This window comes from Chionomys nivalis, chromosome 17 (genome assembly GCF_950005125.1).
Source record: "Chionomys nivalis chromosome 17, mChiNiv1.1, whole genome shotgun sequence".
Classification (NCBI taxonomy): domain Eukaryota; kingdom Metazoa; phylum Chordata; class Mammalia; order Rodentia; family Cricetidae; genus Chionomys; species Chionomys nivalis.
The window spans coordinates 42,365,057-42,392,741 of NC_080102.1; the positions used below are offsets into that span (position 1 = coordinate 42,365,057).

The following is a 27,685-nucleotide window of genomic DNA, read 5'->3' on the forward strand; positions in this document are numbered from 1 at the left end:
TCTATTTTCATTTGTCTTTTTTTTCTTTCTTTTTTTTTTTAAGTTTAAGAACTATTCTCAAATATGATTTATTGTATAAGGTAGATACAGTTTGTAACATGCAGGAATCTTCATGCATATATATTTAGATTAATTCTGTCAGTATTTCAGGATAAATAACATATACGGTATTGGATTAAAATGAAGGCAATTTCAATTTCTTTTAAATTTTTTTTTTTTTTTTTTTTTGCATTTGCCTCTGTCTTTTTTTTCTTAATGTCAAATGTTAAATCTTTCATTTCTGGACGTGAGACCTAGTTGGAAAACATTTTCCTGTTTTCTTTGTAGAAAAGGATTCTGATCTCTATTTTGGTAACATTTCTTTGTTTTTAAATTAAAGCTCAGATAGGGAGCTTATCCTTAAAAGGCAGCATTAGAGTATAATCTACTTCTGTTCTTTTTAAAAATGACTGCCCAAGCTGGGTGGTGGTGGCGCACGCCTTTAATCCCAGCACTCGGGAGACAGAGGCAGGCGTATCTCTGGGAGTTCGAGGCCAGCCTGGTCTACAAGAGCTAGTTCCAGGACAGGAACCAAAAGCTACGGAGAAACCCTGTCTCGAAAAATCCAAAATTAAATAAATAAATAAATAAATAAATAAATAAATAAATAAATAAAATAAAGATGACTGCCCAAATGCCTGTGTTAAGGAAGAGTGAAAAGAATGAAGTCCTGTCTGTGCTCATATGTCTGCTTTTCTCTTTGTGTGTGTTGTGTGCACGCGTGTGCATCTGCATATCGAGACCAGAGGGCAGCTTCAGTGCTCTTCCTTGACACCACCCACTTTGTTTTGCGACAGGGTTTTATTGATGGGTTAGGCCAGACTACTCACTGTCTACCCTTGTGCAAATGTGCACCACTGTTCTGGTTTTTGGTGTAGTGAGGGATTGGGTATTATTGTTGTTATTGTTGTTTAAAAACAATGCATGGATTCTAGGGATCAAACTCAGGTCTTTATAGTTGTAAAACATGCACTTCACTTACTAAGCCATCTATCTAAACCCTATATATCTGATTTTATATATTATAGGTGAAGCAATATTATAATCAGGAAATTAGGGAGGTGAAACGATTCATCTATTCTGTAGTCCTGATCTGGTTGTCCGTTTTCTTTCCCTTTAGGTGAACGAGCTGGATGGCATTCCTCTGATCCTGGACAGCAGCAATATCGATGACAACAACCCCTGTATCCTTGACTATGACCCACAACCAGGTGCTGTAGCCTGGCTTGTTCCTCTCGTGGTGTTTGTTCAATATGTAAGATGGCTAGCTCATAGAATAATGAGTTAATTTTCAAGGTAACCAGGACATCTGAAAATAGCATATGACTAAAATGTGTGGTGGAGACAGCTCATTCCACTGTATATCGTCTTCCAGAGTTATGTGTGTGGTCTTGGAATAAGCATACAACACTAGGCTTGTGTTCACTGTAGAGATCTTAGACTCCTGTTAGTTAGCACTCTTTAACAAAGGCTTGACAGCACAGAAGCAGGAGGAGCATTCTGCACCCTAGCACTAAGAAACGTTACTGTGCCCATCAGTTTTCCTTGCCCAGGGCCCTCTCCTGCAGCCCCCTGCTGCTGAGGTGGGATCTCTGCCCTACTTGGGTTGTTGTCCATCCTCCTTGGCTAGTGTTCTGCATGACATTTTAATTATTTCTTCAGTGCACCAAGTCATGATGCCAAATAAAACTAATTTAGTATTGTAATTGGTCAGGGACCTGGTGCAGCCTCTTCAGGCTTGAAATGAGACCTATTTGATTATCAGAACTTACCTGATGAGCCAGATTTCTATCCTGCCCTTTGCTCTGGGCCCTGCGTGCCTGTGCTTTTGCATTGTAAGAGGAACCCTTATGAGCTCAAAGTTGAGAGAATAAGGCTTGGTTGGATAGTGAGGAGCCCATCCTAGGATGAGTAGGGGTGTTTTACCCAGGAGAACCTTCTCTTGGGGGCTTCTGCTAAGAAGATAATCACGTTTCAGAGTAAAGTAAACAGAAAAATGCTTAATGTTTTTGTTAAAAATACTGCCATTTGCCCAATTTACAATATAAAATCTGATTTTGAAGAGCACAGCAGCTCATGAGATCAGGAAAAGCCAAATCAAGAGCCTCAGAAGACTCTCCTTCGAGGCTCAAAAGAATTGACGCACTGTGTGCGCTGTCATCAGTCACTGCATAGTACTCAGAGTAGAGTTTGGATGGCTTTTTAGCTCCAAGGAAAAGGAAAGACAAAAGAAGAGTGTCTCTGTTGGGGGGGGGGGGGGGCAGTAGAAATTGCAGGTGTCTTTTCAGGCAGAAAGCCAGTTGTCTTGACCACGACTACCCCCAGTTTGTCTTCATACTCCCTAGACTGAGAGTGAAGACGGGTTTTTAGCATTGGTACTTATCTTTACCAACGTCCAAAGGGGAATGCTCCGGTGTGCTACGGGGAATAGTGTTAACAGCACTTTTATCCTTGTTTAGTCTTTATTGTATGTTTTCATGTGTTGTGGCCTTACTTAGTTCTAACAACACATGAAGCAGATGCTTATATAATCAGACCCCATTTTGTAGATGAGGAAATAAACCGAAAGTCCCAATCGTTTGTCCTAAATGTCAGTCAGAACTTATGCTTGTGAGTAGCTGGTTCTCCTGTCCTGCCTCCATAGGAATTGCTGAGATGAGGTGAGCATATGCAGTCAAATCCTGTGAACATGCCCATGCAGTAGAAAATGACTTTAAAGCATGCATGTCATGGATGTCCATGTAGACAACTGGCTTTCGTGCTGATAATTCAGCATTGGGAGACACTCAGTTCGTCTCTAAATCATTAAGAAAAGAGAATACTATAAGCAGTTTTAATGTGTTTGATATTTCTTTGCAGTTTCACTTATTAGTCCCACCAGATTTTAAAGTCATATAAAGTATGTTTACAATAAGATGAGCTACACCCTGAAATATCAAAGTAAAAGGCAAATAATGTTGAATTGTCAGAAATGAGAAGACATTACACCCCAGTGATTCATTTTTCAGTTATAGCTGTAAATTAAAATCTAGTTACCAGAGCAAATAGAGAAACAGTGTGTCACGTTGCCCACCTCACCTGTGTGTGCAGCTGCACAGCTCCTTTGCTTCTGTTTCTCTGCTTTTGCTCACAGCAAGTTTCCTGAGAATTATCTCCTTACCTTGACGTTACTCTTCACCTCCCAGTTGTTCTTCTTTCTTGGTGTTTTTATTTCTTAAATTTTTTGTTGAAAATAATATACTTATGCTAGGTGTGTTAGCACATGCCTTTAATCCCAACACTAACTAGGGAGGAAGAGCCTGGTCTGCATAGTGAGTTCCAGAACAGCCACAGCCAGAACAACATAGTAAGATCTTGTCTCAAATAACAACAACAACAACAAGAAAGAAAGAAACAAAGAAGGAAAGAAGGAAAGAAACAAAGAAAGAGGGAGGGAGGAAGAGAGAAAGGAAGAGAAAAAGAAAATAATGATTTATTTTGGGAGTGGGGCGTTTGAGACAAGGTTTCTCTATGAAACAAGTCCTGGCTATCCTTGAGCTTACTCTGTAGACCAGGCTGGCCTTAAACTCACAGAGACCACCTGTCTCTACCTCCCAAGTACTGAGATTAAAGGCATGTACCACCAGAGCCTGGCAAATATGCATTTTTAATGGCTCTTCTTTTTTCAAAGTACTAGAAGACGTCTAATAGGAGAACTGTAGCTCTGGCACTCTCTACACTTTGGATTTTTATTTAAATTTTGAGAAAAAGGTCTTGCTGTATTGCCTAGTCTAGTCTCAAATTTTCAATGGTCCTCCAGACCCAAGGAGTATGCCACTATGTCCAGATCTCCATTCTTTTTATTCCACCCTTGGAACTGTTTTTCCTTGTATTTGCCTTTGTCTGTGGAAATGTTATACTGTGTCTTTTTCCCCCAAGATTTATTTATTTTTATTTTGTGGTTATAAGTGTTTGCCTGTAGGTAGATAAGCACATCATGTGTATGCAGTACCCTCAGAGGCCAGAAGGTGTCACCGGATCCCCTGAGTTACAGTTACAGAGCTGGGATTACAGACATTTGTGATCTGCTGTGTAGGTGCTAGGAACTGAACATGGGTCCCTTGCAAGAGCAGCTAGCTCTCTTTAACTGTTGAGCCATCTCTCTAGTTCAGCCCATAAACTGTAATAGGTAACTTTAGTACTGCCTGTTTACTTCTTGGTTGGAACATTTAGCTCTTGTATACACCATATCATTTTCCTCAGAGATTCAGCACTATAATTAAGACTTCAGACCTCACTCCCCATTGTACATTTGTAAAGGGTCTGAGCATCTCCTAAAATGTTTATTTGTCCAGGAAATGATAGGGCACACTTGTAACCCAGTACTCAGAAAACAGAGGTAGCTAGCTACCTAACAAGATTCTGCTTCATGAAACAAGCAAAAAAACTAAACCTTTATAAAACACATTCACTTGCCATATGAATTGTGTTTGTTATATTTGCTCTTATATACAAAACATCATGTTCTTGATGAAGCCATTTATATATTCTTACACTGGGCTGTCTCATTTTTATTATTTGTGTGTATGTCATGTATATGTTCATTTGGGGAGTGCATGTGTGCGTGGGTATGTATATATAGTGAATGCATATTTGTGCACAAGCACGTGGAGTCTAGAGCTTTTTACTTTGCATGTTTTTCTCAGTTACCTTCTACCTTATTTTTTGAGAAAGGGTCTGTTACTGAACCTGGAATGCCTAGATTTGACTAGCCTTCCTGACCACTGAGCACTGCTGCCCCGTTCCTCAGCACTGAGGTTACAGATGATTTTGTATTAAACTACACTTGTCACTATCACTGGACAGACACATAGGGTATGGACAGCAGGTCGCAGGTGTCTGTAGACACTTTCACTTCTACTTTCACATGATATAGACATGCATGATTTTGTATGTTTCTGTAAACTTCAGGATCCACAAATGAGAGAAAACATGTCATACTTGTCTTTCTGAAACTGATGTAATTTGCTTAATATGACCGTCTCCATTACACTCATTTTCTTAACAGCAAACCTGATTTCCTCATGGCTGAAATTTCTGTCTATACATACACCACAATTTATTTATCCATCCTGTCTGCTGATGGACATGTAGGCCGGTCCCATAGTTTAGCTATGATGAGCAGTACTGCAGTAAGCATTGATATGCAAGTGTCTCTGAGGTACTGACTTAGAGTCCTTTGGATAATCATCCAGGAATGCCATGACTGGGTCGGCTCTTTCCTTTGCTTTTAGTTTTTTGAGAAACCTCCATTCTAATTTTCATAGTTGGGTGGACTGAGTAAATCCTCACCACAATTAAGAAGGGTTTTTTTTGCTCACATCCTTGCCAGTGACTCTAGTTCTCTGAGTGCTGTTCTCACTGGAGTGAGGAGGAATCTCAGTATCGTTTGTTTGGTTGTTTGTTTTTTTGCAGTTCTCTGATGGGTACAAGTGTTAAACATTTTTTTTCATATATTTATTGGCCATTCATACTTATCTTTGAGGGTTGTCTGCTCACTTCATTAGTTCATGTAACTGGGTTGTTTGGTATTTAGTTTTCAGAGTTCTTTGTATATGCTAGATACTAATCCTCTGTCAGATATATACCCAGCAAAGACTCCTCTCAGATTTTGTAGGCCATTTCTGCACTTGATGAATTATTTCCTTAGCTAGTCATAAGCTTTTACTTTTATGAACTAGTGTTTGTTAACTGTTGGCATTATTTCCTGAGCAAATGGAGTACACGATGGAATCTTCCGATCTCAGGCCCCTTACTTCTCTTCTTAGGTAGTCCAGCCAGGACTGCTAAAACCCCTCTAACTATGCTGTGTTTAGTTCTGTATTTGGAACCTCATAAAATAGTTTTCTTGGGCCAGGTGGTGGTGGCACACACCTTTAATCTCAGCACTCAGGAGGCAGAGACAGGTGGATCTCTGTGTGAGTTTTAGGCCAGCCTGGTCTATAGAGCGAGTTCCAGGACAGGCTCCAAAGCTACAGAAAAACCCTGTATCCAAAACAAAAAAAAAAAAGAAGATATAGGGATAGAAATACACACACACTTATATTCATGTATATGTTTCTTGGGCCAGCAAAATGAATCAGCAGGTAAAGGTGCTTGCTGCCAATCTTGACCACCTGAGTTTGATCCCTGGAATTCTCTTTGTGTGAGAGTACCAACACCCACAACTTGTCTGACCTCTACATATGCTATAGCACATATGTGAACACATACCATAATTAATGAAAATAAGTATTGTATGTGTTAGTATTTGTTTAGCTCGGTATATACATTTATCACCTTCCCTCTCCTTAATTACTTACTTCTCCACCATCTTCCTAGACTCATTCCTCTCCTTTTAATGTACCTTCATTGTTGGAGGACAATCTAAGTTTATTTGAAAATGTTTTTCTTGGGCTGGTGGTTCATAGGGTTAAGACACTTGCCATGCAAGGCTAGCAACCTGGGTTTGATCCCAAAACCCATATCAAGTAGAAGGAGAGAACTGACCCTACAGAGTTGTCCTCTGACCTCCACATGTACATCCTCATACATATGCATGCACACATGATTTTTAAAGTGTATTTTTTTTTTAACAGAAAATCTCTTTGGCCTCCAGTTTTTCATTGTTGTGCTAAAATGTGAAGTGATTGTCTGTATTTTGTCAGATTAGCTGCAGGGACTTGACTTCATCATATTTATGCTTATATTTATTCCCCTCCTTTCCCAGAGGGTTATTTCCATTCTTTTTTTTTTTTTTTTTTTTTGGATTTTTTTGAGACAGGGTTTCTCTGTAGCTTTTGGTTCCTGTCCTGGAACTAGCTCTTGTAGACCAGGCTGGCCTCGAACTCACAGAGATCCGCCTGCCTCTGCCTCCCGAGTGCTGGGATTAAAGGTGTGCGCCACCACCGCCTGGCTGGTTATTTCCATTCTTAGTTGTTTCTAATATGTGCTCCATGTTCTTTACCCTGCTACTTGACCTAATGGGTATTCTGGTCTTCTATTGAGATGAAGGAGAGTCACTGGGGTCCACCTATTCCTCTGGCCTGTGTGCGTGCGTGCGTAGGTCAACCTCAGGTGTCATTACTTCTCTAGTGCTGTCTGCTTTGTTTTTTGAGTCAGAGTCTCACTGGAACCTGGAACTTGACACAATTATCCTATCTCCAGCTCCCCTGTGCTAGGATTACAAGCGTGTGCTACTCACCTGGCATTTTATGTGGATGTGAGGATCTAACCTGGGCTCTCATGCTTGAATGCCAAGCACTTCATAGACTGAACAATCTCCCTAGACCTCAGGCCCACCTTTGTTTTTGTTTTAGGGCTCCCATAAATCCATAGGGAGGGGCACTAATAGGAGTTGTGGCCTAGTTGGAGTAGGTGCTGCTTTGTTGGAGGAAGTGTATCACTGGGGGTGGGCTTTAAGTCTCAGATTCTCAAGCCAGGCCTAATGGCCTACTTCTTTTCCTGCTGCCTACCAATCTAGATGTAGAACTCTCAGCTCCTTTTCTATAGCACCATGTCTGCCTGTGTGTTGCCATACTTCCCAACATGACAATAATGAACTAAACCTCTGAAACTTTAAGCCAGTCCCGATTGAATGTTTTCCTTTATAAGAATGGCCATGGTCAGCCGGGTGGTGGTGGCGCACGCCTTTAATCCCAGCACTTGGGAGGCAGAGGCAGGCGGATCTTTGTGAGTTCGAGACCAGCCTGGTCTACAAGAGCTAGTTCCAGGACAGGCTCCAAAACCACAGAGAAACCCTGTCTTGAAAAACCAAAAAAAAAAAAAAAAAAAAAAAGAATTGCCATGGTCATGACTAGTGGAGTGGCTCAGAGGTTAAGAACACTGACTGTTCTTCCAGAGGTCTTGAGTTCAATTCTCAGCAACCACATGATTGCTCATACCCCCAGAACACTGTAGCATAATAAATAAATAAATCTTAAAAAAAAAAAAAGAATTGCCATGGTTATGGTGTCTCATCAGAGCAGTAGAAACCCTAAGACTTTTTTTTTTTTCATTTCTAAGGGATGGAGCCCATTTTCACCTGTAATTGAATATGTACATGTTATCATCCTTGCATTCAAATCACTTCTTTAGTCTTCTATATTGCCCTCCCTGTTTTTACTCAAGCAGTTGTCCCATCTGTTAACTTCTTGTCTTTTTCCTTTTAGCATTTAAAATATTTAAATATATATATATATACATATATATATGTATGTATATATGTATTTAATTTTATCTGTATATGTATGGGATGGAGCATATGTACCGCATGTGTGCATATGCCCGTGGAGAGCAAAAGAGGACATTGGAACCCCTGGAAGTGGATATACAGGTGATTCTGAGCTGCCTAGTGTGGGTACTGGGAACCAAATTCAAGTCCTCTGCAAGAGCAGCAAATGCTCTTAGCCACTGATCCATCTCTCTACCCCTAGCTTCTAAAATCTTTACATATGTGGATTTGTGCCTTTAAATTTTTTTTGTGCCAGTACACTTCTTTAATCCCAGTGCTCAGGAGGTGCAGGCAAGTGGATCTTTGTGAGTTTGAGGTCAGACTGGTCTACAGAGCTAATTCAAGGACAGCCAAAGTCTAGACAGAGAAACACTCTTTCAAAAAACCCCCACTCCTCAAAATTTTTTCTAGTGGGACTTCAAAAGGGGTCAGAGACAGCACATGTTTATAAATTTCATGGTTTTTTAATGGCCACATTTCCAACATACTGCCAAAATTGGTGGATATTTTGCTTTATTTGTATGTGATTTAATAATTTTAAGATGTATCTTGTTTTTATTTATGTGTATGTGGGTATGTATATACAGGTGTTCACGGAGACCAGAAGACAGCGTTAGAATGCCTCTAGAGCTGGATGAAGTTATGAGTGGTTATGAACTGCCCACCACTGGTTCTGGGAATCAAACTTCTGTCCTGTGGAAGAGTAGCAAGGTTTCTTACCTACTGAGCCATCTTTCCAGCCCTATGACTTAATATTTTATCATAATTAATCATGTCCTTAACATACTACCTTTCTTAGCTTCTATGTTTTTCTCCTCCCCTACTCCCTTCTGTCAGTGGCTCTTCCTTCTCTCCTTTGTTGATACCTTTTCTCTAGCTTAAATGTGACGTGTGCCTAGGCTTGCCTACAACTCCCTTCTGATGTCTCTGCAGTGTTTATTGAATGTCTTTTACATATCTGACACTGATCCAGGCCTTAGGAAAGACCTCCAGGAAGGTTGTTGATGCCATCCAGGCAAGAGGTAGTAGGTGGCATGGCTCAGGCTGATGTCAGTGCTGTCCTGTGTGTGATCACAGTTCCCAGTGCCTGTGCGCTCTCAGGGCAAACTTCATGCTGAGCATCAACTCCCCCTTTCACATTCCTAAATTAACAGGTCTAAAATTAAATTTAAAACTGAGCCTCTCTGCTCCAGTCAGTGAGAAGACATAGTCACTTGTGAGTTTCCTTTTTAATTCTTCTATGTAAAGTATTACCATGTCTTGATTCTTGAATTTATGTTTATTAATCAGGAAGCAGAGCAACTCTAAGCCCAAGAAAACTTTTCCCCAAGGGTTCTTCAATTGTCAAGTGAATCGTTATCTTAGGTTCTGGAATATTTTGAATTTGGTTTAACCCATTCATCCAATCATTTAGCCTAATCAAGCTTTTAATCAAGATTTAGACACACCTTGTTCTCCCCCCCCCTTCTCTGTTGCGCGCACATGAACACACACAGCAAGCATACAATATATATTTGGATGTGCCTGGATAAACTGTAAACTAGCTGTGTAGTGCCCTTGAGCATCCTCCAGGTATTAGGGTGGGGCCTGAGAGTCTTGTCAATGTCCATCTTTCCCATGAGAAATCTGTATACCTCACTGTGAAAGACCTCTGCTTCCTCCTCACATGTAGATGGGAAGATTAGACTGATTTAACAGTGGGGTGTTCTTTAGAAGCAGTTTATGCAACTAGCAGGGATTTCCATTGCCAGGGGAAAGCCATGGCTCAGAGGGGAGCCTAACCCTGCAGGCCTGCACTGGGGTACTCCTGGGTCAGGGATGTAAGCCCAGCCAGCTCCCAGCTGTTCATCGCCCCCACTCACTCTTGGGTCACCCACAGTAATGACAGAGTAGCTGGTGCCATCGGAAAATTCCAGTTTCACTACCGCAGAGTCAATTTCTTATTTGTCAGTTTATTGTGGCAAGTGGGATTTTTTTTGTTGTTGTTCCCAAATAGAAACAGCTGAACTTTATTTGCCATGTTTTTCTTTTCATTCTTTTTTGATCTATGTTTTGATCAGTAGTCCTTGATGTGGGTTTTTTTTAATATATTGTTTTTATTGGGGGAATTGGGTGGGAACAGGGATAGAAAGAGAGCCCAAACTGAGTTGTTATGTATATTTTATGACCCCCCCACTCTTAAATCTATCTCATATCTAAATTCCCCCCTTGTTGTTGAAAGACTACATTTGTTTAAAAAATAGAATTTACTTACGTGAAGAAATGTAATCCTTTACAGGAATAATAACATGTAATCTTGTGCTGAGGAAGCATGGCATAGTGGCAGGTGTGTCTACTCTGGGCCAAACAGACCTGGACTTGCTTTCTATCACTTCTTCACTCCAGGTATCTCACTCTGAGTCTCTACCACCCCCTCCTGGGTTGTATACCATGTGTATAAAGCCACCTGCATAACCCCACATAGCAAGTACATACTCTTGCACACATGTCTTATTCTGACTCTTAGTCCTTACAAGAAAGGTAAATTTTCATCTATTATTGCTGTGAGTCAGTGATACTCCAGTAATGACATCCAGAGCAAAATGGAGAGTGTGGAAATATTATCACAGGCCCCTCATTCAAAGAGAAGCAGGTCTCCTGCTAATGGGGCTGCAGCAGAGCTCTCTTGGGGATGAGGGCTGGGGGCTGCAGAATATCCCAGACTCCTCCGTTTTACCATTCAGCAATGTTAATAGCCTTCACTGTGAGCAATAAAACAATAGAGCTTCTAGAAGGAATCGTGGGGGAATATGATTGTTAGATGGAGGTAGACAGTTCCTAAGCAAGATACCAAACCCCCAATTGGGAACACTAGCTCTAAAAGAAAGACTGAAATGTTATTTGCTTTCAGTATATCTGACTTTGAACTTGTGTAATATGGCAAGTATTCCAAAAAAAAAAAAAAATTCTAAGAAAAGATAATTCTATTTTTTTAAGAAAAACAGACAAAAGATTTGGTATACAAGTTCACTAAAAAAAGAAATCTAGTGGCCATTAAAAAGAACTCTACAGGGGCTTGTAAGATGACTCAGAGGTTAAGAGCATTCCCTGCTCTTCCAAAGGTCCTGAGTTCAATTCCCGGCAACCACATGGTGGCTCACAACCATCTGTAATGGGGTCTGGTGCCTTCTTCTGGCCTGCAGGCATACACACAGACAGAATATTGTATACATAATAAATAAATAAATGTTTTTTTAAAAAAAAACTACATACAATAAGAAGCCTCTATCTACTACCCCATCCCAGTGGCTGGGGAAGCAAGTGGTTGATGCCAGGGGCGTGCAACAGCCTGAGCTTCACGACTTCCTATGGGGTGTGGATTGTCAGTTCTGGTCAACACTGAGGAACATGTACCCGCTCTGTGAGCCAGCAGTGTATATCTCGGTGATCTCCAATGTGTGCATGTGTCTGACAGCAGATATGGGCCGGAAGTGTCACAGCAGTAGCATTCTTAAAGCACTCTCAGGCTGAAATAAACTGGGTGTTTATCAATAGTTAAGTAGAAAAATAAATTGTGCTTGTGTTGGTCATGACACACAGTAAAGGAAAATAAACTGCTGTATGCAAGTATTGATGGTTTGGTTACCATACTCAGTGATAGAAACTGATATAAAATGCATCTGTGCTTTGATTCTTCTATGATAGTACACAGAAGAGTGGTTATGGGAGCCGGGAACGTGAATATTGTTAGAAAAGCACTGGGTACTCCTGAGGTACTAGCCATGCTCTAAATTTTAATGAGGAATGAATAAATACATACATATGAAAACAGTGATCAGTATGCACATTTAGGTGTGTGCATTCTCTTGCACCTCATGCTTAAATATTTTAACCATTCACTGGGTGCTTTCCGCGTTCCACATCCTGCCTATCCGTTGTCTTAAGAGTTGGTAATAATTGCTTCAGTTTTACAGATTAAGAAACTGAAGCTCAGGAGTTGAAGTTTCAATCAGAACTCCTCCAGCTCATGTGTATTGGCCAGGGCAACCCTGGGTTTGTCTGACACCATGGCTAAATCCTTTGTCTTAGTTAAAAAATCTAGATTCCCACCCGAGCCTCCTCTCTGCTTGGACGCCATGCTTCTTTCAATGGTATTTTCTTGAGGAAGAGATGGGCACAGCTGTGTTGCACTGATCCTGGTGACAAGTACATAGTAATTATTTGATAAAACTTGCTGTCCTGCCTGATCCATAAGTAATGAGTTAGACCAGCAGTGGAGTGCTAAGATGGTAGCCATCTTAGGATGTATTTCCAGCTCCTTCATCCTTTAAGACTGGAGCTATATATGTCTTCTCCAGGAATTACTCCATGATCCTCAAGTCATGTGCCTCGGTTTTGTCTGCCATGGTCCCTAAACAGGTCGCATAAATCACTTTTTTCAGTTGATCTTTTCTGCTAAAAAACCCATCCCATGTGTTTTTGTAGTCCTGTACCCTGAAATATATCCCTTATCCTGAGGATTATGACCAAAATGTGTTTCTAAGCACCTTTCGGTCCGGAATATCTTAGGTAATAGGTAGGAGAAGCCTGTTTTAAGAAGTGAGAAGCCCTCACTAAGCAGGATGGTTTCTGCAGAACTTTGACAGAGTTTTAGCTGGTCTTGTGTGTATTTGGAACCTTACTTGGGGAGACCAGAACCATCGTTCCATTTATTTGGTTTCTTTCCTGGGCCATGATAAAATGCCCTGGCGAAAGCAACTGATGAAAGAAGATCCTTGTCTAGCTCACAGTTCTAGTCTGTCTGTCATGGGGAGGAAGGCAAGGCAGTGGGAGCTCGGGAGCTGTCACATTGTCACAGTCAGAACAGAGAGCCATGTGTGCTCCGCTCAGCTTTCTGCTACCTACCCCAGTTAACCTAATCAAGGAAGTTCTTCCTGGCATGCCCCAGAGCCCATCTTCTGGCTGAGTCTAGATTTTGTCAAGGTGATCGTTAACCCTAAGCACTGCAGCCTTATCTTGGTGAGTCTGAGAATTCAAATAAACGTTGAAGTGCTTTTTTCTGTTATGTTTCTTTATGAGGAACCCAACTTGTGACAGCGACCAAAGGACATCAGTGAGAAGCCACAGACCCTACTGCAGGGAACTGTGGACTTGATGTTAACCAGTGAGTGGAGAATCTTACATGCCTTCCTACTTCCACGTTTTACTGTGCCCAGCCTCAGGGACATCTCGAGGAAGGCAGCTGATAAACTGGGAAATTGCTCTGGAGAGGGTGCTCTTACAGTTGTCCGTGCTTAGTGCTGAGCAGCTGAGCAGCACTCACATCTCGTTCCAGAATTTAATAGTACTGCTTTCCTTTAAACCTCTAAATGTTTTTTTGCCCCATAAATCAGTTTTTATTAAAAGTGTAAAGTCTGACAGGGCACGGGGGCACCCACCTTTATTCTCAGCTCCTGGGAGGCAAAGGCAGGTGGATCTCTGAGTTTGAGGCTGGCCTGATCTGCATTGTGAGTTCCAGACCAGCCAGTGCCACATAATGACACCCTGTCTCAAAAATAATACAAAAAAAAAAAAAAGTGTAAGTTTTCTTTCCCTTGCCAAGATAATATGTAAATCAACTTTTCTGTCTACCGAAAGCTAGCAAGTGCCCGCACAGAAGGTGAGTGCACAGGAAAGTGGAGGCTCATTATGGAAAGACAGTGGGCAAGAACTGGGCCACTGGCTGGGAGTGCACTAGTGACTCTTGGTGTGTATCCCTTGACAAGGTTGCTGCCATGTAGATGGAAGTGAAGACCTGTTTGGGTAGCATTGCTGTTGGTCTGCCAGTTGCACCGAGAACAGGAACTTAGAATCCAGAGGACATGGACATGCTGATGTCTTCATAAAACGTGGGCCACTTAGGTTGTTTTGACCAAACCCATTTAAAATGAGTCCATACAATCAGTGTTCCAGAGCTGTGTTCCATCTGATATCATCTGTCTCTGTGGAGTCCTTATTTTCTTGCATTGCCAAAGTCTCTCAGGTTTTAATAGTGTACAGACTGCTGTGCACCCTGGCCTGTCTTTGAAGTGGTGGTAAGCGTTACATAGAGAGGCATGATGGATGCTTTCTTGTTTTGTCTGATAACCCTTACTCCAGGGAGCAGGAGTGAACCAAGCTTTGCTATATCTGGTTTTTCTGTACTGGAACATTTCCCCAGACTGATTCTCACTTCTGTCAAATGCCAGGCTGTGAGTTGTGAGGGAACATGCTCTGTCATAGATGGCTGCTTCTCACGCTCCTTTCACCGGCCCAAGAGAGGTGATGGTCTGAGCACATAGTTCTGTCTGTTAAGGAAATGCTGTAAGAGTGGTGTAGAAGCTGCGTACTTGGGTGACCAAGTATCAGTGGCCAAACGCAAAGCTGTCAGTCATTGATGCTATGCGACACTCACTCTTAGTCCTAAAAATTGCATAAGTCTCAGTTTTAAAGAACAAAATTGGAATCTCATCTCATGCCTAAGTAATTGCACCTTAGTTATCTTCTTGGGACATTTTTAATTTAGAACCAACAAGGAACTTTTTCCAGTCCTGCAAGATGGCTCATTATAAAGATGCTTGTCACCACCTGGCGGTGGTAGCACATGCCTTTAATCCCAGCACTCAGGAGGCAGTCCAGCCTGGTCTATGAGAGCTAGTTCTAAGACAGACTCCAAAACTACAGAGAAACCCTGTCTCAAAAAAAAAAAAGATTCTTGTCACCAAGTTCAATGATGCGAGTTTCATCCCCGGAACCAACTTGGTATAAGAAAACCAACTCCTACACAGGTTCCTCTGACCCCTATGGCACACACACACGTACATAAACACATAAAATAAACATATTTTGTTTTTGAGATAGGTCATTACATCATCCCGTGAATCAGGAACTTTTGTATAGGGCAGGCTGTCCTCAGACTTACAGAGAGATCTATTTATCTTTGCCCCTCAAGTTCTGGGACTAAAGGCTCCTTTCACCATACCTGGCTAGCAAGTGTTTTTGTTTTGTTTTATTTTTTTAGAAACTTTTTCTAAATTATATATTTAGTATGTTGACACAGATATTTTGCACATCTCCCAGTTTCTTTGCACTGCAAATTGCATAGTGTAGTACAGTGAGTTTTTAAGTCTTAACTTTATATTTTAGGACTTTTATATCCAACTTAACAAAAGTAGCAAGACTAAAATGCGCCATGCAATGGCCACCTGCCATCACTGCCTCTGAAGAGCTGCTCTCTGGTTCCAAGAAGCCTGTCTATCAGAATCACAACCCCAGCCACAAGGAAGCTCAGTGTGATAATGTATGTTACACCTCTCTCCAAATTGCTTCACAAACCCAGTGTCACAGGTGCTGTCATCCCACTTAAGCAGCCTAGCGGTTCTCTGGCCATAGTCATCCAGCCATCTCAGAGGGTGAAGATTTGCCTTCAGACAAGCTACAGAATTTAGAGTGAGCGTAGTATGGCTGCTGATGGGCATAGCGCAGAGACGCTCCTGGCACAGAGCCTGTCGCATAAACAGTATTAATACTTAGTACCAGTTTTTCTACAAAGCTACTATTTGTGTTTTCTTTTTGTGTTAGCTTCATGTATTTCATACAAAGGTGACTGGATATGTTTAGGAAATTAGTAACATTAAAATTGCTATTCTCAAATACCATTGCCATGAGCAATACATATTTAGTAAGACACTTCAGAGATTGGATAGCTGATTGCCATAGAGAAACATGTTCTAGGTAACCTTGAATAATCGCCAGCGTTTTTGTCTAAAATGACTTAGCAGAAACAGTCATTTTCTCTGGACAAAACATTGACAAACCACAGCCATTCAAAACTGTTAAATAGTAACTCACTGCTTTTTTATTTTTAAAGCCATCATTCCTAGCAGGAAGTGTTGTGTTCTCTTGTTTTTCTAGGACCAATACATTGAAAGAGAAAAATATATTTTTGTTTGATCCTGTAAAGGGTGTTACATTCTCTTTGAGTTAACGAGCAGGCAGTCATTATTTCCTTATGACCAAATTATAGAAGCCAAGCCCTTAGACTACTGAGTTGAGGAAGAAAGGTAGACAGAAAACAAAAGGTGGGGAAGAGAGAATCAGCTGACCAGTGGATGTTGGAATGTGGTAGGGAGTGCAAAGGGGCTGAGAGAATAAAGGTAATGACTGAAACTTCCCATGTTTGATGAGAAAGACATGAACATCTAAGAAGCCCAGTGACCTTAGTGTAAAGTGTTTGTGGTTCAAGCATGAGTGCCTGAGCTTGGGTCCCCAGGACGCACGTAAAAAGCCAGTTGCCTGGTTCTTCTTTACTGGAAGACAGAGACCAGAGGATTCCTGGGGCTTACTAGCCAGCCATTTTAGCTAAATCTGCAACCTCCAGGTTCATTAAGAGACCCTGTTTCACAGAATAATAATAAATAAGGTGGAGTACAGTAGAGGAAAGTAGCTCATGTTGATTCTGGCTCCCATGTGTGCGTACATGTGTACAAACATGAACCACACCCAGCACACAAAATAATTTTCAAGAGATTCACGTATTATAATCACTTTTGAAAGATAATTTTAGAATTAGCAGGAGAATGAGTTGTAACGTATAAGATCAATCAACAAAGATTATTTGAAATTTGTTATCAGAAACCTTCCAAGTAAGTCTTGAGGTGATGTATTCATTGTGTGTGTGTCAGGGGGATCAAAGCCCTACCGTCTAAAAGTACCACCATGTTTGTCTTCAAGCCTAAGAAATTAAAAGATTCCCAGAGAAATGGGCTAATGACCTTGTAGAAAATGTTCAAGGGAAACTGATAGTATGGAATTAGAGGCTACCAGATGGAACCTGGAAATCTAATGGCCTAATTTGCTTCCTATTACTTGTAAAACTTGTGAGGAAAAGCAACACTGGCAGGAAAGAGTTTATTTGGCTTATGCTTCCAGGCAGGGTCCATTTTGCAGGAAGCCCAGGCAGGAACTGAAGCAGAAGCTATGAATGAAAGCTTGCTTCTGATCTCTTGCCCAGCTTGGACCATCTGCCCAGTAATGGCACTGCCCACAGTGGCCTGGACCCTCCCACATCAGTCAAGAAAATGCCACATAGATTTACCTATAGGCCAGTCGTATGGAAGCATTTTCTCAATTGAAATTTTCTCTTCCCACATGAGCCTGGTTTGTGTTAAGTTGACAGCAATAAGTGAATGAATTGAATGAATTGTCTACATACCTATGAAGAAATTAATTGATAAAGTAAACCCTTAAAATTAAAACAAGTTCAATTTTTTAGCATAAAAAGCGAACTACATACTAAAGAAATTATGCCAAGAGAGTCATAAACCTGACAGAAAACAGTAAGATGACATAAAACTGAATCCTTCCTTTTCAATAATTATTTAAATATGAATAGATTCTCTTGTCAACAGAGTACTTAACAGTAGGTGAAATGTGATCCAATTATGCTGTCTATAGAAACTGCTTAGATTCAGAGACAGAAAAGGTTAAAAGCATAAAAAACTCGAGTGAGAAATAATTCATGAGAACTGTGATGGTTTATAGCAGACAAAATTACTCTAAAGCTAAAGGCGTTACAGAGGACAGTGAAGGGCATAATATATAGTAATAAAAAGTTCAACATAGCAAGAAAAGACAAGAAATATAAATGTTCCTTGGTGGCGAGATGGTGACTGCACAGGTTAAGCCACTTGCCACCAACCCTGAAGTTCAGAGTTCATTCCCTGAAACTCATTTGCTATATGGAGAGACCCAACTCTAGAAAATTGTCCTCTGACCTCCAAATACTCATACTATGGCATGCATGCACCCACATGCACACTAAAATAATTATTAAAAGTTTTTAATTGAAAATATTACAAAGAGGGCCAGGCAGTGATGGCACATACCTTTAATCCGAGCACTCTGAAGGCAGAGACAGGTGGATTTCTGTGAGTTCAAGGCCATCCTGGTCTACAGAGCAAGTTGCAGGACAGGCTCCAAAGCTACAGAGAAATGCTATCTCAAAAAGAAAAAAATTTATAAAGAAATATAAAATTATAGCAAAAGTACATCAAAGTATATGAATAAAAACTGACAAGTCTAAAGAGGGGGTTTGGTTTTTTGTTGTTGTTTTGTTTTCAGTTTTTCAAGACAGTGTTTCTCTGTGTAACAGTTCTGGCTGTCCTGGAATTGCTCTATGGACCAGGCTGGCCTCAAACTTCAAGAGGTCTGCCTGCCTCTGCCTCCCGAGTGCTGAGATTAAAGGTGTACACCACCTCTTCTTGGCTCAAAGTTTTCTTAATAGTTGTCTATTTCAGTCTCCAACTTTGAATAATAGGTAGAAGTCTGTCAGAAGATGAGGGCGCGCAGAGAATTAAACAGCATGCTGCACCAGCTGTATGTACAGAATGCATAGAATGCAATGACATGCCTATCTCCTACAAGTGCTTCCTGGAGCGTTCTCCAGGATAGACCCTGTATCACAACACCGATCAACTCTTAGTGGGTTTTCAAAGAGAATTAGTACACACAGCTTTCATAATAGAATGAAATTAGGTGCCAAAAGCAAAAGTTGTTCTTGTAGATGGGTAACCTGCATCTACATGGTTATGAGAAAGGAGAGAAGACTCAAATTACTAAAATCAGAAATGAAATAATACAATACTCTACTGACTCTATAGAAATAAGAATGATAAAGGTACTGTGATAATTGTATGCCTATGATTTGGTTTACCTGAGTGAATAAATTCTAGATATTTAAATTGTATCTAAGTTGCTAAGGAATGGAGACTGAGTATACCTGTCCTGGTGAGGAGGTCAGAAACCCTGCACTTGATGCCTTCCCTGGTGAAGTCTACATTCACAGAATTAACACTGGTCACTCTCAAACTTTTCCAAAACATTGAAGACGGAGTAGCACTTCTTACTTCATTTCATGAGAGGAACATTACCTTATAATAGTTAAAGGAGACACTATAAGGAAACTACAAACCAATATTCCTTAGGAATACTGACATTGAAATAGTCAAGAAAATACTAACAAACTAAATTCAGCTGCATGTTAAAAGGATTATACACAACAATCCAGCAAGATTTCTTCCTGGAATGCAGGGATGGCTGCACTAAATTGGTTGTCTTGGTAAACCACATTAACAGAACAAGTGAGAAGATTGCATGGCCAATTCTATTAGTGCAAAAAAGGCGTTTGGCAAAATTTAAAAGAAAAGATACCTTTCATCTTAAAAACATTCAGCAAACCAGAAATGCACTGTAGCTATCCCAACATTATAGAAACTTTGTAAGAAGTCCACGGCATGCGTCACATTCAGTGGCAGAAGATTGACCACCTTTCCCCCAAAATGAAGAGTGCTCCACTACTTTTTTGGGTTTTCAAGATAGGGTTTCTCTGTGTAGCCCTGGCTGTCCTAGAACTTTCTATTTAGACCAGGCTGGCCTCAAACTCCGAGATCTACCTGCCTTTGCCTCCTGGGTGCTGAGATTAAAAGCGTGTGCCCCACCTGGCTTGTTTTTCTAACTCTTATTTGACATAGTTGTGAAGGTTCTAGCCAAAGCTACTAGGTTAGGTAGGAAAAAAATGAAAGACATTTAAATTGGAAAGGAAGAAATGAAATTGTCTGTTTAGGTGATTGACTATACATACAGAAAACTTATGTATTCTAAACAATACTAATATAACTAATAAATGAATTCTATAAAATAGTAAAATACAGAATCAATGAATTAGAAACAATTGTATTTCTGTATACTAACCTTATGAAAAAGAAAGTGTTCCATTGATAGTAACATCATAAAATACTGAGAAATTAATTTAACCAAGCAGGTTGAAGGCTTATACAATCTAAGGGAATGGAAATACACTCATGTTCAAGGTTTTGATAATCTGTCAATAATTTTCTACTACTAGTATATCTTTAGATTTAGTGCAACTCAGTAGGAAAACTTGTTCTGAAATTCATAGGATCTCAGGAAACATCAGAGACACTCCTCCAGAGTCCTTATGCTTCCTAATTCTACAACTTGATCTCAGCTTTAAAATTGTCCTAAAGAAAGCTATGTGAACTAGTACAGTAGAATTCAGACCCAGAGATAAACCCTGGCATAAGTAGTTTCATAATTTTTTGACAAATGGGAATTTTCACTCTATCCACAAATAGTACAGGTAAAACTGGACACTCACAGATGACAGAAATTGGGAAGCTGAGCAGCTGGGGCAGGAGGACCACTTGAACCCAAGAGTTGGAGTCCATCCTGGACAGCATCATGAGACCCATTGCCAAAAAAGGACATTAGGAGGGACCCTTTCCAACACCATACACAACACTTTATCAGAGGCCTAAAAATCTTACTAAAACTGTAAAACACAAGGAAGAAAGTGCCATCTTTAGATTTGGGGATGGCTTCTTAATTTTGATACCAATGGCAAAGTCAGCATACAAATTGGGCTGCATCAAATTTTTTAAAATTGTGCATTAGAAGACACCATCAACCATAAAAAGGTAACTTTTTGGAATGGGAGAAAATACTTATAACCAAACTACATAAGTCAATTCCAAGATGGACAAATGAATTGAAAAGATCTTCCTTGGGCTGTGTAATCACCAGGAAAAGATACTCCATATCACGTGTCATTAAGCACACACAGCAAGCCATGAGATACCTCTTCATGCTCCCTACAGTGGCTAACTCAAAAATACAGAAAGTTAAACAATTTGGGGAGAATTAGGACCTTGTGCACACTGTTAGTGGGAATAAGTATACAGCTGGGACAGCAGTAGTGCTGTCCCAGAAAGTTAAGAACAAGATCATTGTACGATGTAGCAATTCCACTTCTGAGTGTACCTTCCTTCAGAACCGAAAGCAGGGCCTTGGAGTTATTTTCACCCTATTCATAGCAGCATCATTTACAGTAGCTATAGGCTGGATGCAGCCTAGGTGTCCATTCAGAGGATGAATAGGAAAGCAAAATATGCTCTTTGTGTCACAGAACAACGGCTGTCATATGCTGTGACATAAATGAACCCCAAGGCCACAAAGTAAGCCAGTCATAAAAAGACGTGTCATCTCCGCCACCTTGTACTTGGAATACTTGGAACCATGGAGACAGGAAGTGGAAAGGTGTCTGCTGGCAGCTGGGGGAAAGGGAACATCGCGGCTTAATGGGTTTAGAGTTTCAGTCATACAGCACCAAAGGTTATGGAGAGGGTGGGCAAAGTGACTGCTGCACAAGCCTGAAGACTTGGCTAGCCAACATAGCCAAAATGACATTCTTCAGATGTCATCAAGAGAGCCTGTCTCAGAAAAATAAGATGGAGCCAGGTGGTAGTATCACACACATTTAATCCCAGCACTCGGGAGGCAGAGGTAGACGGTTCTAACCTGGTCTACAGAGCAAGTTCCAGGGCAGCCAATGTTACACAGAAAAACCCTGTCTTGAAGAACGGAAAGACAGAAACCATTATACATCAGCATGCCCTGGCCTCCACATGTACATACACATGCACCATACACAGAGTTGTAGGGATGGGTACAGCATAGTCGTATTTAATGGCACCGAGCTGTGCACTGAGAAATGGTAAAGATGGTAAGCCCTATTTCACTGCAGTGAGAAATTGAAGAACAGAATGCAGCAGTTACACCTTGTACTGAGTTCCTTCTCAGGGCCCATACAGAGTTAGTTCCTGATCTTTTGGATCCAAGAACCAAAGCGTCCACTTAACAATTCTTATTCATGACATTGTGATTTTATTTAATCTTCATGACTCTTCATAAAATATTACCCTTATTTTATAAAAGTGAAAGTTGTGGCAATTGCTTTTGTGCATGGCCAAGTCTGTTAGGCAGTTAACAGCATAAATGGCAGTCCTCTTTAGATCTTATGTCCATGAGTCCCACACCATCACCTCATATAATACAAGAAAATCTGTGATCCTCGTTGTATGAATGAGGGAGCTTACAGCCAAGAGGTGTGGAAACGTGCCCATTTGAAATGACTCCTACTACAAAGCTCTGCACTGGAGCTAGGCCTGGGCCTCATAACCTAGGTAAGGCATATGATGTCCTTCATACCTCCTATATGAATGCTTCAATCATGGTTAAGGTTAGGAGAAATCCTCCAATGTGTGATTAACAGTTTGCACTTTTATTGGGATCTTTATCCATTGCTCTAATTTTGGTATAAATAACAAGCCATATTGTCTATATTAGAGGGAAAGCACATTCAAGTGTTAACATTTCTAGAAGGGAATCCAGCAAGTAGTAAATGCTTGCTTAGCATGCACCAAGACCCTAGTACTACAAACAGGCAAACATGATGATAACAACAGAAATATTACAGTTTTGTAATAATCTCCACAAAAGCGCAGTGTCTAGTACTAAAAGATAGATATATCAAAAAACTATAGAAATTTAATGTCACCACAACAACTTACCTAACTAAAATAGTCTAAAATATTTATTGACTCTTGTTTTCAGATTATAAATTTCTGTTGTAGGCTGCCTATGGGAGGCTAAAGAGATGCAGTAGTGGTCTTCCCTGATAGGAAGTCGGGCTTAGGGATTCCTATGCCACCATATATATTCAGACACCTCTTTCTTGTCCTAAGTCTTAGGGCCACAGTCCACTTCTGACTGCTGACTTCCTGATGGTTTATGTGGGGGAAGGGCCAGGCGCACGCAGCCTGTCAGTATGGCCATGTGACCCATGACGGACCTCCTCCTCTCCCCCAGGGGACTGGTAAAACCTCACTAAGGACAGTAGGTCCAAATGCCCAGGCCCCAGCACTCACAGGCTGGGACTTTCCTGGCTCTTGTATGCCTGCTGTGTCTTGTCTTCTCTCAAATCCACCAGAAGCTCTGTGCTATTTGTGTTCTTCATTTAATCCTTTCTAGTGCAGAACTGTTTCTGACCCTTGGCTACACTTTATTAGTTCTGAAATGTCGTTAGTGCTAGACCAACACTAATCTCCTGTAATTTACGTGGATTACTTTCTCGACTCCACATTTTCACTTCATTTTGAAAATCAGTTTATTAGCTAGTTCTGAAAGTGTTTTACAGAGATTGTTGGTCTGAATGCTGTCTGCAGGTTGGTGTTGTCCTGTGGGCTTTTGGGAGTGAAGGAAACCTGTTTCAAGTCTCAAACTTGACTATTCTTCCCTTCTTTAATGTCTAGGCAGAGCATGAAAGTCAGAGTGCCAGGAGGAAGGCCTGCCCTGCTTCTTCTGGGGAGTCAGTCCCCATGGGCAGAGGAGATGTTTGGAAGCTTCATGGCCTTGAGATGGGAGGCGAATGCTGGAGCCACATTGCCTGTGGCTATGCCCTGGCTTCACCACCTTTTATTGCGGGGCATGGACAGGTTACTCAGCCTCTTGGTTTTCAGGATCTTGGTTTCCTCTTCAGAAGGTTGAAGATAATCATAGGGGTAGTAAGTGCTTAAAACGGCGACTGTCAACTAGGTTGGAAGTGAGTCTGCTATTGTTTTGATTACTACTTTTCCTTTTTATGCAGCTACACTGACCATTCTCTTCTCAGCCTTGGCAAGTGGGAGAGACATTGAAGTAAATGTTCTTCAGAGCTTCACCTGCACTGAGAGGTAGTGTGATCTGAATGGGTTCAGATGAAGCAACTTTTCTCATGGCTCTTCTATTCCAGAGCTCTAAGCATTTTATAAACATCTCTTGTCCCAGCAGGTGGGGCCTTGCTGTAAAGCTCAGCCGTGACACTGTTAGTAGGGACCTGGCTATGACTGGCGTCCTGGGCATTGTTTTCTTTAGAAGTCTAATAATCTCCCCAGCTGTCCCCACAAGAATGAAGATGGATGTGCTTGTGTTGTGCGTCTGTATGTGTTCCTTAACATCTCACAGCCCAAATCTGACACAGGAACTGAGCAAGCTGTCTCTGGTTAAATAGTTAGATCACTTAAGCTCTATATACCAAAGGCCACAGCTCAGATAAGACAAGAATCTGGCAGGTGAGCAGGGAGCCCAGGAAGAAAGCACCCCAGAGTGCTATAGAATACTGCTCATATACCCTGGGTTTAGTGCACGTGCTGGATACTTCTTAGCATGCCGCATGCAATAGCCCGTTTAGTCTCAGAAGTGACGTCAGAGTGCTGCCCCAAATACAAATGGAACCACTTGTGGCCCCAAAGCCCTTTGGTGTGGTCTGGGTTAGAAGTGGTATTGGTTGTTTCTGATCCTGAAACCTGTAGTGTGATAGGGGTGCCAGACTGTGCCTGCTTTGTACCACGCTCTGCTTTGAAGTGGGTAGTAAAAAGGATTCCAGAATATGTAATGTACAAAATTAGTTTCAGTGCTCTAAGATCCTTCACCACCAAAACCCCGTGAAGACAAGGTACCTGCGAGCACAGCCCTACTCGCCACAGAAGCATTTGGAGTGGGCAGTGCGAGTGATGACTGCCTGGCAGGGAGAATGTCGTCTTCCCATGACTTCACTGCCAGCTGGATGGGCCCACAGTATGTTTTCTTTCTCATCTTGGATGCCGGGTGGTGTGCATCTGGGATTGAAGGAGTGAACACGGAACCCGGCCAGGGTCCAGACAGAGGGCGGTATGTGGCATGGTTCCCCACCCTGCCCACAGATGCTGTCAGGAAATGGGAGCTTTCAGAAGGTGGAGCGATGTGTGGGCTTCGAGGAGGAGGCCCTTGAGCAGTGTCTCACTCCTCTTTAAAGGTCACTCTAGGAAAAGTAAGTTGGACGTTGTAAAGAGTGAATGTGGCCTTTGCACAGAGGAACAGGTCTCAAACAACAAAACTGCTTTGCACCATCTCTGCAATTTCTTTCTGTCTCCCTTGTGGCTGGAGAGGACAGGAAAGCATCTGGTCTTTAAAGTGGTGATAATTCTGAGGTGACTTTCCCTCTGAGTAGGCAGAAACTACTTGCTCTTTGTAGCTTGTATTAAGAACACATATTCCATATTCTTCATATTATGGCCTGTAACTCACAAATGTGCCAGTTTTTTTCTTTCCTACCCTTTTCTGTTTGTTTTTCTCTTTTCCCGCTTTCAGTGTTGGCAGCTAGCCATTAGTAAGTTGGCAGGTATGCACACATGACGTGAGCTGTGATCTGCTAGACACTGTTAGACAACAGGCCGCAAACCATGGAATGGCACATGCAGCACTCAATGAAACCCTCGAGTACAGATGTTCCCTTGCATTAAAACACACAATGCAGAAGACAATTAGGTACGAGATAATCCAACAATTTAGGGTAGTAGGAGGAGCCAGTGTGGGTGGTTTGTGGTGGTTACTGCATACACTGGTTCCAGCACCCTCTCAGGAACTCAGGAGGATTTGTCCCCACTAAGCCTTTCTCTTTAGTTTCTGAATGAGAATAGTGTATAGTGAATGAGTATTGATAACTAAAGATAATGATAAAAGTTAACAGTGATATAAAATGAACTTCATTCTGAAAGCAACAGAAATCTCTCTATATGTCCAGGAATGATTGGCCTGTTCAGAGAAGCTAAGTAGTTGTAAAGACAGTAGGCCAAAGAAGCATGGGGTTTAACATGCTGCCATTCAGATGTTGACCTGTGGCTTTGGATAGGCAAGGAACTAGTAAGCAAGGGACTATTAAAAGTATGGAATTGGGATGCTTACATTTCGTTGATAATAGTTTAGATATCAAAGGCTTTTTACTTGAATTTTAGGATATATGTGTACTTGACATAATATCTATATATGCATGCCATATAGTAGTTGATCTTTACCTACATAGTATGCTGAAAGGTTATTTTAGACAGCTAGCCAGGGAAGGAACAGGATCTACATGCATACAGCTTTGGAGGAGCTACTGCTATAGAGCAAAAAGCAGGCATGGCGGTCCTCCAACAGAACTGTGAGAGTAGTCGGTGACAGAGAAGTCTCCTTCAAGGGCCTTTACACACCATGCCATGGAAGGGTTATCTGAGGACCAGAGTGAATGATAAATGCCTGCATCACCACTAAGTAACACCCTTTTCAAACTCTGCAAAACTGAAGTTTATAAGCATAGCAAGCAGTCCTGTTATAAAACTTCTGGAAATGCTTTATATTACTAAAACCGAAGTGTGCTTATTCCCCTCATACAAAGCAGGAAAACCTTGGGGGTAGGGACCAGGAAACAAGCGCTCAGCACCCCAGGCCTTCTTGGTGGGAGCTGGGTGGCCTCCATCTACCTTCCCCTCAGAGGCAGGATTAACTCATGGAGAAGGGGAAGCAGTGCTGCTTGGGAAGCACCTGTAGAGTCACTGTCAGAACATGGGCTGGAAGGAGGCTCCTGGAGAGAAGCGGGCAGACAGGACGGAGGTGTGCAGTGTGGAAGGTGTCTGTTCTCCCACAAAGCCATGGGCCACTCATGTGTGACTGAACTGTATTTTTAGATACTGAAATTGATTCCCTAACATATATGAAAATTATATAAAATAGACAAAACTTTTTATTGTTTCTTACCAGTTACTTGCCAACCCCCATTTTCAGCAGGCTCCTAGACGGGGTTTGGGCCTTGGCAACAGTCATCTTTAGGCTTGAAGTCTGTTGGATTTGATTCTTAGAAACATTCTTGCCTATAGCTAGATGAAGTCTGTCTTAACAGGTAACACTTTAACTCAGTTGATTGTACTTTAAAGTTGACTTGTACATAAGTTGGCTGGTTGGTACTAATCTGCTTGTGAAATTTTTCCTCCAATTTTCTGCCCACTAATACTGAGTCACCTAACCTGTTCACAGTTCCAGGCTTATAGCATGGGGCCCACATGGTACCCAGCTGGCATAGGTATTCTCAGCTCTTCCTCCTCTCCTTCCTGGTGCAGCAGCAGCAACAGCAGCAGCATGGTGCTAACTGCTACTGTGGTCTCTGTGGCCTAGGTCACAGCACCAGAGTGTTCTGCAGAAAAGCTGCAGCACTGATTGCGGGCCCTTTCAAGGCAGTTTTGTGACAAACAGGCTCATGCCTTCTATTTGTAGTAGCTATGGAAACAGTAGAAGCGCTCTTTCCAGAGCTAAGCATACAATAAAGGACTTCAAGTATTGGTAGGATTAGAGACTTTAGAAGATGTTGAATTTTCTCCCCCACTCTTTCTTGTTCCCTGTCCCTTTACAGAGGGAACAAGAGGGCAATGTGAATATTAACTGGGACTTGTTTTAATCTCCCTTGTGACACTTAAGGCTGTCTAGGTCTGAACTGACTACTCAGGCTCCAGCCATTCACAGCACACTAACAAGGAGACCATACATATTCATGACCCAGGGCTAAGGATCAGACAACTCTTAAGATTGTGTTTTGCAGTGTTTCTCTTTTCAATTCCATCTTCTGAAAAAAGTTCTTCTTTTTGTCATCTCTGAGTACCAAGTTACACGAATAAGAAGTTCAGGTGTTGTGGCACAGTAGGGTGACTAGTT

The 27,685-nt window shown here is 41.5% G+C and overlaps 1 protein-coding gene across 1 annotated transcript in view; it reads left to right on the forward strand.

The window, feature by feature from the left end:
- Positions 1–27,685, forward strand: part of Atxn10 (ataxin 10) — a 144,874-nt gene that overhangs the window by 111,604 nt on the left and 5,585 nt on the right. The window contains exon 10 of the mRNA XM_057791921.1: positions 1,160–1,223. Within this exon, the coding sequence (XP_057647904.1) occupies positions 1,160–1,223 (64 nt within the window). The remainder of the gene's footprint in view (positions 1–1,159; positions 1,224–27,685) is intronic.